This window comes from Pelodiscus sinensis, chromosome 1 (assembly GCF_052426305.1).
Source record: "Pelodiscus sinensis isolate ZL-2025 chromosome 1, ASM5242630v1, whole genome shotgun sequence".
NCBI lineage: Eukaryota > Metazoa > Chordata > Testudines > Trionychidae > Pelodiscus > Pelodiscus sinensis.
Genome location: NC_143052.1, coordinates 80,570,658 through 80,582,972, shown reverse-complemented (window position 1 = coordinate 80,582,972; position 12,315 = coordinate 80,570,658). Strand labels below are relative to the sequence as shown.

General features: G+C 36.4%; 1 protein-coding gene across 2 annotated transcripts; it reads left to right on the top strand.

Annotated features, from left to right (window-relative positions):
- The first annotated feature begins 2,013 nt into the window (after nucleotides 1-2,013).
- Nucleotides 2,014-11,568, top strand: KERA (keratocan). 2 transcript variants are annotated; one of them, XM_006131073.5, is made up of 3 exons: nucleotides 2,014-2,315; nucleotides 3,865-4,757; nucleotides 9,061-11,568. In XM_006131073.5, the coding sequence occupies exons 2-3, from the start codon at nucleotides 3,872-3,874 to the stop codon at nucleotides 9,228-9,230; spliced, it is 1,056 nt and encodes a 351-aa protein (XP_006131135.2). In that variant the 5' UTR covers nucleotides 2,014-2,315; nucleotides 3,865-3,871; the 3' UTR covers nucleotides 9,231-11,568. The 2 variants fall into 2 exon arrangements, with proteins under 2 accessions (XP_006131135.2, XP_006131136.2); XM_006131074.5 differs by lacking the exon at nucleotides 2,014-2,315 and adding an exon at nucleotides 2,334-2,522.
- Nucleotides 11,569-12,315: the final 747 nt, after the last annotated feature.

The following is a 12,315-nucleotide window of genomic DNA, read 5'->3' as shown; positions in this document are numbered from 1 at the left end:
AGCTTAGTGACTATCACAATAGATATTTGCCTCCAGGATTCTCTAATTTATGTCTCCATAGAAAAGAGATGTTGATGTTCCCAATTCAATAGTGAACAGATCCCAATAAAACAATATCCTTAAATACATTATTCAAAAACTTACTAAAAAGTCAAAACAGATTTCTATCACATTGGCTAGCTTTTACAATCACCACAAACATACCTTTCACAGCAAATAGCCCCAACATATAAAAAAAACTGGTAATAAAATAATGCAATATATACAGCTATATGTCCAGCTCCTCAATTACTTTCTCCCATTCACTGCAAATGTCAAACAACTCCTTTTTTCTTTTATATCAGAGGAATTCATTTCAATATTATGGCTGTTCATGGAGGTCAGACTAAACATTGTAAGGCATAGATATTGAAAGTGACATTCATGGTGAAGGGAATAACATGGTATATTCAGTTATTGCAACCTCATTCATCATTCTCATTCCTAGATATTTAAAAGAATTTTAAAGGTAGATCTGCATATACAACATGGTGTAAATGAAAGAACACTCTTAGGTATTAGACTTAGTTTAGGCTACGTCGACATTATGAGCTAGGAGAGTGATTCCCTTGCTCATGTAGATGCTCATGAGCAATCTCTCATTAAGCTAACATGAGTATTAACAAGCACCGTAGCTGGAGTAGCACAGGCAGCAGTAGCAGAGGTGTGGCTGAGCCATGATGAGTACATACCCACCAGAAACTGGAGGGAATGTACTTAGAGGCATAACTGAGTTGTGCCTCAGTTTCCCTACCTGTGCTGCTGCAGCTACACCACTATTTGCATTGACATTAGCTCAATGAGATCAAGCACAAGTATCTATATACGGGCAGGGAAAATAACATCCCAACTCATAGTAGCCTTCAAAACATTTTATTTTCTATGAATATTTGAAATGTCCTGAGGAAATCTGAGCTATTTTATGAATAACTAAAATGTCTTGAAGAAATCTGAGCCTTGATTAAGCAAATCACTTTAGTTTGCATTTAAAATGAAGCATATGTTTAAATTCCATTGGGGGAAAAAAACAGGATTTAAGCATTGACTTCAGTGTTTGCTGAATCAAGGCCTTAAGCATGTGCTTAACTTTAGGGATGCACCTAAGTCTCATTGAAGATAAGAACATGCTTTAAATTTTGCTGAATCAAGGTGACCCTCCTGTGCGTCCAAGATGATGTGAAAAAGTAAAGATTAAAATGGAATTTTGTTATAAATTGTGTCCGCTTTACTCCTATGTTTCTTTCTATCTCATCCTATCTATGAGAGCCAAGTATTCAGTGTTATAAAAGCATTGTTTTATTGAACCAAATGAGATAACAGTAAAACTTGGTATTATATCTGTGAGACTCTTGTAAAACATAGCCCTATAAAAGATGGCAGAATGTATTCTATATTGTCAGTATTTCACATATGCTTTTCCTTTTAAAATACTTTTTTCATTACACTATCTTTGAACAAGGCTAATTTTCCTGAAATCAAACTGTTACTTTGCACTTAGAAAGAAGACAATATGAGAAGCATGTATCTCTGCTCTGGGTAGCATAATGGATGGAAAACACTTGATTAAAACAAATTAGAAACAAAACAATGCATTGGTCCAATAATCATTAAAAACAATGCTCACAGGAGGAGGCACAAAGTCAAGTCTAGCAGACTACACCATCTCTGTAAAAGAGCATGTAAAATATCTTTGTTAGAGAAGAGGACAAATATATTGTATAATTCTTATAGAACTAAAAACATATTTGAAGAAAAAGTTCTTAGGAAATGGTCTTGATATCTGTTTCTCCTAATCAAATATTCCTATCTTTAAAAGGCATTCTTGCACCTGGTTTTCATCAGAATCAAATAAAAGACTTAGTAGGACCAGATGGCACTGGTTTTAATTCTTTTTGCCCTAATTTAGGTGTTATGCAAATGAAGCATGATGTAAGCAAACTTTATATATAGAGTAGCACATCACATAATACTATGAACAAAGATGGATTTTATTTTACTTGTTTTTTTCTGGATCAAACCTGTTCATTTAAAAAAATCTGAGCACAGACTAAGTGAAAGTGTCCTTAGTACTGTTGCTGCTTGATGTTAGAGTCAGAGTTTCCTTTCTTTTTTCCAACTAGGTGCTGAGGTGCCTTAGTTATTTTAGGGGTTAAAAGTTGTAGGCACTGATGCGTATATATTAGGCTGTATTCATAAAACACAGCGTGTAGCCTGAGTCAAACTATTACAGTCTAACAACAGTGACCAATAGAAAGAGAAGAGCCAACAAAGCTGAGGTAAGCTAGATTCTGAATCACTGTCAAGTTAGAAAGAATAGATAAGGTGTATATGATAATGTAACAGGGGATGCTGGTGTGTACTTTAGTTTTTATATGCTAATAATTGTGCGGAGGACAGGATCCAACAAAATGTAGCAGTTAAAGCTTTGCATTGTAAGTGATTTTTAACAGGCTTCTGATATCTCCAGTAACTTGACTAACAAGGTAAATTATTTTCATTACTTTAAAAAATATTTTAAGGGTATAGATATTTACGTAATAGGGTATGGCATTTCAGCGTGTAAATCAATTATGACATTCCCTAGAAATCTTTTGTTTGTCCTCTTTGGAATACTTCCAATATCCAGCAGTTTCTGAGGCTAGCAGATCTGTGGGAATATTGCACTTGCTATGTATAATACATAATAATAATAATAATAAAAAAAAATAGAAATAAATGATCACATTTTACACACAAATAATAGAACCATTAGGTTTACTCTTGCACCAGTGATATCACAAATATTCTTTCAATCTGAATTTTATTTTTGCCAAAGTAACGTTTTGTATTTCACCCCAGTTTTGTGCTACTGATCTTTTGTCCTTATATTCTAAACATGCTTTCTAATCATTGTCAAAAAGCCAAAAAGACAGCAAAGCTTATGAAGCACTGTTACTATGCTAACCAAACATTATCTGCAGGAACAAATTATTAGTGATGTCTCTTTCATTGTCGAATAGGGGAAAGTATCAAACTCAAAATGGAATTGGATACAAAATAAGAAAATGTGTATGAAACTTGAGGGTAAATCCTCTCACTGAACTTACACTTTATATTATGTATCAGTAGGTGAAGTAGGAAAGGGGAATTAAAGAAGAAAAACTGTAACTTGGGAAAGAGAGAAGGAAAGGGACTGCTATTATTCAAACAGATTTCTTCAGGCTTTTTTGGAACATGGCAAGCAGCTGTTAAAATACTCTTTGATCTTTCTTTTTTGTGTGATGAGAAAATCTGATCCAGATGGTTTTTTTTTTTATATAATTTAGGAGTGAAAGCAGTAAGAACATATGACTATTTTTGAAGAGGATCATAGTAGATCTGAATTAACAATATAATGGCATTTATATCTGTCTTTACTGTGATGCTTTGTGTAACCTCTACTTTACATAAAAAGAGGTTCCACACAGGAAATATTAGGTAATGCTACAAATAACTATTTTCAATTTTAGCAGAATCATTCATTTAATATACAAAGTAGTATTTCTAGATTCTTGAAATGATCATCCAATGTGAAATCTAACTTAAATTAGGAATATATTGCACCTAGGTGAAAATCTGCAATGTTTGGTATCTTTAATATTACTGTCTCATGTTCCCTAGCATACACAGTGATGTCATGAAGGGCAGAATTTTACCCTTTATAAAACCAGTAATATTGTTCAGTAATAAACTTAAAATATCTAGTGTGCTGTTCTAGAGTACAATTCTTATAGTTGTATGAAATCTAAGACTTTGGTCTAGGTTACACTTCACAGAGATAGCTAAATGCTTTTCTTCCTTTGTAAGGCAAACAATGACTGCAAAAGTCTATCCCAGCCTTTTGGTTTTATTCCTGACCAATACTGTGTGGACTCGGAATGTGAGACAAGTCTACGATGCGATGGATCCAGAGGATTGGTCCCTCTTCACCTTTGAGTGTCCAAAAGAATGCTTCTGTCCTCCTAGCTTCCCCAATGCCTTATACTGTGATAACAAGGGGCTTAAAGAAATACCTGCAATCCCAGCAAGAATCTGGTACCTCTATCTGCAAAACAACCTGATAGAAACAATTTCTGAGAAACCCTTTGTGAATGCCACTCATCTGAAATGGATAAATTTAAACAAGAATAAAATCACCAGCAATGGAATTGAAAAAGGTGTGCTCAGCAAACTGAAGCGTCTACTTTACTTGTTCCTCGAAGATAATAAGCTGGAAGAGGTGCCTGCTCCATTGCCTACAAGCTTAGAGCAATTGAGACTGGCTAGAAACAAAATCTCCAGAATCCCTGATGGTGTCTTTAGCAACTTGAAAAACCTCACAATGCTAGATCTGCAGCATAACAAGCTGTTGGATAGTGCTCTCCAGAGTGACACCTTCCAGGGGCTCAACAATCTCATGCAACTCAACATAGCAAAAAACGCCCTCAAGAAAATGCCACTAAGCATTCCAACTAATACAGTACAGCTGTTTCTGGACAACAACTCTATTGAAGTGATCCCAGAGAACTACTTCAGTGCAATCCCCAAAGTGACTTTCCTTAGACTGAACTACAATAAACTATCTGATGATGGCATCCCCCCAAACGTGTTTAATGTTTCATCTATTCTAGACCTACAGCTGTCCCACAACCAACTCACTAAAATTCCACCTTTCAATGCTCACCTTGAGCATCTGCATCTTGATCACAACAGAATCAAAAGTAAGTGTATATTGTCAGTGTGGGATCACACCAAAACTTACAATCCTATTAAATAGCTCTACACACACACACACACACACACACACACAAAGAGCACTTCACTGTCTGGTTATGTACAAGAATGCATCTTTGCTTAAATTCAGGATTCTTTGAATTGGTTAATTGCTTTCATTTCCTGAGAGGTTTAAAACATATTTTATATCATCAGTCTTGACAGTATTATAATCAACATGCAAAGAAAGCAAGAAAAAAGACTTCTTAAAAGTTAAAAGATTCAAGAATATTCTATAAAGAACAACCTGCCAAGAATAACGAGTAAGATGATCCACTGGGCCTACATCTAAGACTTAAACTCTTAGATGTTCCAACAAAACATGTGCATGTGCACACATGGGATATTACATATATAAAATCTGTATTTGGCATGCAAATCATATAAATGAATGTATTAAAGTGCACCTGCATACTCACTGTCCTAGTTAGGCAGTTAATAAGCCATTTTGTGCAATCAAATGCAGAAGTTTACATTCAAAAATTAAGATCTTAAAAATAAGTAAATAAATAAAATAGGTGCCTTAAGTCGGGCTGTTAAATCCATATTTAGGCACTTATACAAGCTCTCACTAGAATTAATGAAAGCTACTAGTACTCAGCATTTCTGAAAATCTGTCCACTTATTCACAATATGCAATTAGGAGCTTAGCTTCAGGCACCAATTCTTTAGTTGTTGTGGCCTTGATCACTGTTGTCTATATGAATTACAACATATTAGGAGCTGAGTTTTGAAAATCTGATTATGTCTTCTCCATCTTTGGGGTTCTGAGGGTGTGTCTAGACTACAGGGTTTTGTCGACAAAAGTGGATTTTTGTCGACAAAATTATACCTGCGTCCACACTACCGCTGAGTTCTGTTGACATAACGTCGACAGAACTCAGCAGTTTTGTTGACGCTGGTAAACCTCATTTTACAAGGCATAACGCCTTCTGTCGACAGAGTTTCTGTCGACTGAAGGTGTTATTGCATGTAAACTGTCCTTTGCGTCCACACTACCATGTCGACAAAGCAGCTTGCTTTGTCGACAGAACTCAATGTAGTCTAGACGCTCTTTGTCGACAGAAGTTTGTCGACAGTATCTGTCGACAAAACTTCTGTCGACAGAAGCCTGTAGTCTAGATGTACCCTGAGAGAGAAATCCTGAGATCATGACTCAGGCTAGGTCTACACTAAAGAGTTTTTGCTCAAAAATTCCCGGAGCATCCACACCTCAAGCACGTTTTTGAGCAAGTAAAACAAAAGAACAGAGGGTTTTTTCCAGTGTAGGAATACGAGGAATAACTCCTTTTGGTGTATGTGGAGAGGGAACAGTTTTTTTGCACAAAAAGAGGCAATCAAAAAAAGCCTAGGTGCCTGTTGGCCATTGTGTAATTAGCAATCAGAGTTTCCTTTCAAGAGAGCATCCATGCAGTCTGGACACTCTCTTGCACAAAAAGCACATTGCTTTTTGATGCGCTTTTGCAGTGTGGACGTGCTCTTGTGCAAGAAGTTTTTGCGGAAGATCTCTTCTGCAAAAAGCTTCTTGCGCAAGAAGCCTGTAGTGTAGACATAGCCTCAGTTCTTTCTCATGAACAACTACCACTGATTTCACAAAAATTTTGCCCGAGTCAAGATTTTAGGATTTTGATTCCTTTGATCTGTTTTATGGTTTGATATTGTATAAATAATTAACAGCATATTTTGTTCCAAATATAATTTAAATTTATCATCATGTTGCTAGCAACCACTTACTCCCAACATAATTCAGGCATACTTAGGATCAGAGAAACAGTTATGTCATCAAGATTTCCCAACCAAAAAGCCACGAAAAACTAAAATTACCTCACTTAACATCATGCACTTAACTTTTTCCCATCTGCAAACTATTTCTGCTATCAAAACCAAAAGTGATCAATTACTAATACCGCTGCACAAAAGAAACTAAAAAAATAAAGGCCTCTACATGTTGACTCATTCATACTTTGGTCTTACATGCTATCCTCTGAAATTCTCTAACATGGCAAACTAATTAATAAATTAGTCCTTATTACTATAAGATGTTATATTACAATATGAAAATAGCTCACATGTATACTAAAACTAACATCTTGATTTCTTGGAAAGAGGATTTAGCAATCATTGCAGTTAACATTAATCTGATTATTAACAATCTAATTAATTAAATACTATTCCACTATCTGTGCTTACAAAGTCAAATGTATCAACTTTTAAATAGGTGTGTTAATTTTGTCATTTAAATGAATTACAAGAAAAGTGAAATTTAACTAGTGTTCATACCATGTGTCATTATTGAGCAAATTTCACTGTCCATTAGTTTCAAAGGTTTTGTCTACACTTGCCCCCTAGTTCGGACTAGGGAGGCAAATGAAGCATATCAAAGTTGCTAATGCTTGATTAGCATATTTGCGGCCGGTCACCATTTTAAAATGCTGGTCGCCCGATTTAACTTGACACGTGTAGACGCAGTAGTCCAATCCAAAACCCTTCCCTCAAATTAACTGTTACTCCTCATTGCACGAGGAGTTAAGCACCTATATACCTTTGACAATCTCAGCTTTAGGAACATACATCCCAATGATATATAGTGTGACAGGCTTCTAATTTACTTATAAACTATGAAATGCTTGCACTTAACCTTCGATAATATGACATTTGGAAGACAATCAGTTAAATATATCCCAAACCAGTGCTTTTCTTGGAAAAAAAAAAAAAAACGGTGCCAGTATTCCAGGGGAAAAGTTGTTGAGCTCTGACTGGAGGTGCTGGTACTGCATCTGGAGATGCAGGTACTGCATACCAGGCAGTGCCATCACAAAAAAAGCCCTGTCCAAACCAATGTTATTTTACCATTAAAATGATAAACAGTAACATTAATTATAAAACAAAATCAGTACTAGAAAAAAATATATATAAGACAAATGGGTGAACATTTTACTGCTGCTGCTCAAGATATAAGTGATAAGAACATATTCTACTACTCCACTAGAAACTTCTTCTGCCATCTAACATCTCTGAAGAATTTTAGGATCAAAGGTCAAAAGAGAGAAGAATGTAATTTTGTCTGGCAGAAGTGACAGGAATCAACATCAGGTTGCAAATCAGTTTTTCCACTTACAGAAGTGATTAGTTTAAAGAGGGGCTGAAAGAAAAATAATCTAAACTTGGATCTAGGTAATCCATGAAATGGTTGCAAAGTAAGTTAACCTTTTCATGTACAGAAGCATTCCTCTTCTTTACTCCAGAGATGGCAATTGAATATCCTCACATGCTTGCCAGTACTGTAATGTGTTAGGTAATTTGTAGATGCTCAGACACCAAAATAATGTTTTAGGAATGTGCTTACTTGTTATCTATTTACTTTACTGTTATACCCAAACACCCTAGACATGCTTTGAGCCCCATTTTGCTAAGGACTGTATAAAGACAGGATGACATGGGGTGAAATCTTGGCCTTATTGAATCAATACAGAGAGTTCTCTGTATGTGTGTGTGTGCGTGTGCGTGTGCATAAATGTAAAACAAACTCAGCATTAACAGACTTTCTGAAAGGACTTGGGGTTGCATTGAGAAGTCTGTGCTGGAGTGATGGGGAAGGGAGAAAGTCAGGCCAGGAACAGAGGTTGTTCATGTGAGGGAAAATCTTTCAAAAAGATCCCTTGCAGGAGGCACAAGGGATCTGTAGAAAAAGGCTTTCTTTCTCGACAGTTCGCCCTCGACAAATGCCCCTCACAACATGCTGAGTTGGCAAAAATGGCAGCCACTTTTATGAAAATTAAGCTCAGGATATTTAAATCCCCGCTTCATTTGCAATGTCGACCTGCCTAATCTGCATCCCTCTGCCAACAGAGGAATGCAGTCTAGACATGCCCTCAAAGTGCAATTTTTAGCGGTGTTCAGCATTGGCCTAATTCTGCCCCCAGTGAAGTCCAATACAAGCAGAGTTAGGTCAACACTGAGTATTTTTTAAAATGGCACTTCAGTGCCCTCTTCCAGCTGTTCAGAATTTACTGATACATTCTGGCACCTCTCTAGAGGATAAACATATAGTATTAATGACAAATCATTAACAGAATGAATTTGATTATTCTATTTTAGCACACATTCTTTTTTAACTAAAATTATGACTAATTCAATATTTTACAATTTTGAAAAGAACAGGTAAACACTGTATAAATATTGTTAAAATGAACTTTAAAAAGTTAATCTTTTCCCCACAAATTAAATTATGTTGTTGATTTATATTGATAGGTGTCAATGGCACTCTAATATGTCCGACCTCTATTGCTATAGAAGATCACAGTTCCTCTGGTAATATGCCACGTCTGCGCTATCTCCGTCTGGATGGAAATGAAATTCAGCCTCCTATCCCACTGGACATCATGATATGTTTCCGGCTTCTTCAAGCTGTAGTTATTTAAAGATAGCTCATTATTGCGTTTTCATTTTCAGAGGTTTTTAAGAAGCAAGTTTTGCTGGCATGAAACTTGTTCTAATTATAAGTCAGACAGTATTTTTTCCTTTTTACTTTAAATACCCACTTGCTAGTATCATTTTATATTTGAAAAGATTGTTCTGGTTTGAGAAAAAAGGATCCCAGATCTGTACACAAAGTGTTTTTAAAATTCCTAATGAGACAATGCCGCAAATTATGTACTTTTAAAATGTTCCTACAATCCCAGTGTAAGTTCATCTACTTTTCACCTATCTTTTTAAGTTCTACATAAGTGGTAACTCCAGTAAGAGCATTTTTAGGTCAAATTATAGTTTCCTTACATTCTAGTTTAATGCACAGATTTATGAGTTCAGGTACACTTGGATTGATATGTATTATAAAAATTCATGTACTATCCTGCTATTAGCTAGCATGCCTTCCACAAGTGGTTTTCAAAAAAAAATTTCTCATGACCGATCCAGTTGAAGAAAACTGTTGATGCCCATGGACCCAACATAATTTGAATAGAGTGTGGGCCCTACGGTGGAGTTAAAGAGAGCTTTGGCACATAGGAGGGGACTCCAGCTTTTTTGGGGGGTGGGAGGGCGGCAGGGCTGGAGCAGAAGGGGCTTTCCGCCAGTGGTTCCTGGTCAGCAGTGCAGCAGGGATGCTAAGGCAGGCTTCCTGCCTATCCTGGCTCTCCAAACCATGCTACACCCAGAAGTAGCCTGTAGCAATTTCCCAGTCAATGGGAGCATGGCGCTGATGTTCAGGGCAGGGGTAGTGCATGGAGCTCTGTATGCTCTCTTTCTTCCCCTCCCCCCCCCCCCCCCGCCCACCCCCATGAGTTGGGCCTTCTGTTGGCCGCTTCTAGGGCTCAGCGCAGTCTGCAGTGCCAGGACAGGTAGGCAGCCTTCCTTAGAACCCCAACTGGTCACCTGATCCCCCTGCAGCAATGAGACCCAGTGCCTCACATTCCACAACCCAGTACTCAGTCCAAACCCATAGTTGGAAAACCTCTGCCTTATATTCTCTTTTCTGAAAATAGGCACTGCTGCAAGTGACAGTGAACAGCCTTTCATTGTATCAATAAATTACACCCTTTTCTTTTCTTTTCTTTTCTTTTCTTTTCTTTTCTTTTCTTTTCTTTTCTTTTCTTTTCTTTTCTTTTCTTTTCTTTTCTACTAATTGAAGTCTTCTGATGATACTTCCCTAGTTGCACGGGACTGATATTTATTAGATTCTGTGTACCATAGTGCTTCTAGGGCCACCACATATATTAGCTTATGCCTATATAGAACTGGCATACTGACACATGAGATGTGAAAGGCAATGTTCTGAACTCAAAATTGCGGATAAGGAATTCCAGGTTGAAATCTTGTCTATATTGAAGAGCCTTTTGCTATTGACTTCAGTAGGGGTAGGTTTCCATCCCCAATATTCTAATCATGTTTCCATCTGTGGCCTTGAGTAAGGCTGTGTCTAGACTGGCATGATTTTCTGCAAATGCTTTTAACAGAAAAGTTTTTCTGTTAAAAGCATTTGCGGAAAAGAGCGTCTAGATTGGCACGGATGCTTTTGCGCAAAAGCACTTTTTGCAGAAAAGCGTCCGTGCCAATCTAGATGCGGTTTTGCGCAAGAAAGCCCCGATCGCCATTTTTTTGCCATCGGGGCTTTTTTGCGGAAAACAGTTTTTACCTGTCTACACTGGCCCTCTTGCGCAAAAGCATTTGCGCAAGAGGGCTTATCCCTGAGTGGGAGCATCATAATATTTGCGCAAGAACACTGACAATCTTACATTAGATCGTCAGTGTTCTTACGCAAATTCAAGTGGCCAGTGTAGACAGCTGGCAAGTTTTTCCGCAAAAGCATTTGCTTTTGCGGAAAAACTTGCCAGTCTAGATGAAGCCATTGTGTTTCAGTTTCCACATAGGTAAAAGGAGGGTAATATTGCTTACCTTCTTCACAAGAATGTTGTGGGGAAATAGTTAAGGTTTAAAAAAAGATAAAAAATGATAAAACCCAAAATATGTTCTGCAGATACATGACCAAGAATGTGTCAAAATATCCAAATGTTTTTGCTGGCTTAATGTCATTTTTTAGAGATAATTGTAATCAGCACAGTGTAATATTCAGTAATCTCCTAACCCATGTAAAAAAAAAGTAATTTAACGTGACATAAAAATTAATTAATAGTGACAATACCATTGAAATATCTACCTATAAAGTCTTTCTTTCCTTTTGTAAAGTAAGTTATGTCAACAGCGGGGGGTTCAATACACAACCTGAATATTAGAGCAAATATTAAAGAAAATATGAAGATTTTACTGATTTCTTGTATTTAGTATAAATGATTACCCACTAATCACAATGTTTTAGTCTTCTTTTATCTGTAAAAAGAAGCAAACAGTTGATGCTTGATAGGCTTGGAGCTGACATTTTAAGACTGATTTCAATAACAAGCCTCTGAGAATTGTGCTTGACATAAAGAAATTCTATTTAACCCATTCAAAATGAAATATTTTCTTAAGCATTTTAGAAGGGCTGAGAATGTGAAACTCTAAGTTTCAGGTTCTCATTATTTCCAAAAATCAGGCCTGTAGAGTTTTTATTCTCCTCTAATGTGCTGGTGATAACAGATGGTATGTTCATGATTTCTCCAGTTGCAATTTTGCATAGAATTTATCTTTTCAACCAGACATTGGAATGGAAATTTTGGTCAATGTCTGAATTCACCAAAGTTTGCCAAATGAATACCACATATAGCAGAACTCAATTTTTAACTTAAAATTTCACCATAATGCAATTAGTTATTTCATAATCCCTACTGCAATAGATGTTGCTTTCATGGTTAGTTCCATGTGCTGGTTGGATACTATCCTGCCTTTATACCTAAGTATTTTTCTAGGTTTAGGGAGAAAAAGAAACTCAGTGGATTGAAAAATGTAGCTGTATAGTACATATGCATGTCTAATTAAGTTTTTTACTAATGGTAGTGTAATTTTTTTTATAAAAGCAATTGTGACATTACTACTAATTAGATTAAGATATAACGACATGGCTTTATTTGG

Coding starts and splice junctions, on each gene's coding strand:
- KERA (XM_006131073.5), top strand. CDS start 3,872: ATGACTGCAAAAGTCTATCCCAGCCTTTTGGTTTTATTCCTGACCAAT. Junction 4,758..9,060: donor TGATCACAACAGAATCAAAA/GTAAGTGTATAT, acceptor TTATATTGATAG/GTGTCAATGGCACTCTAATA.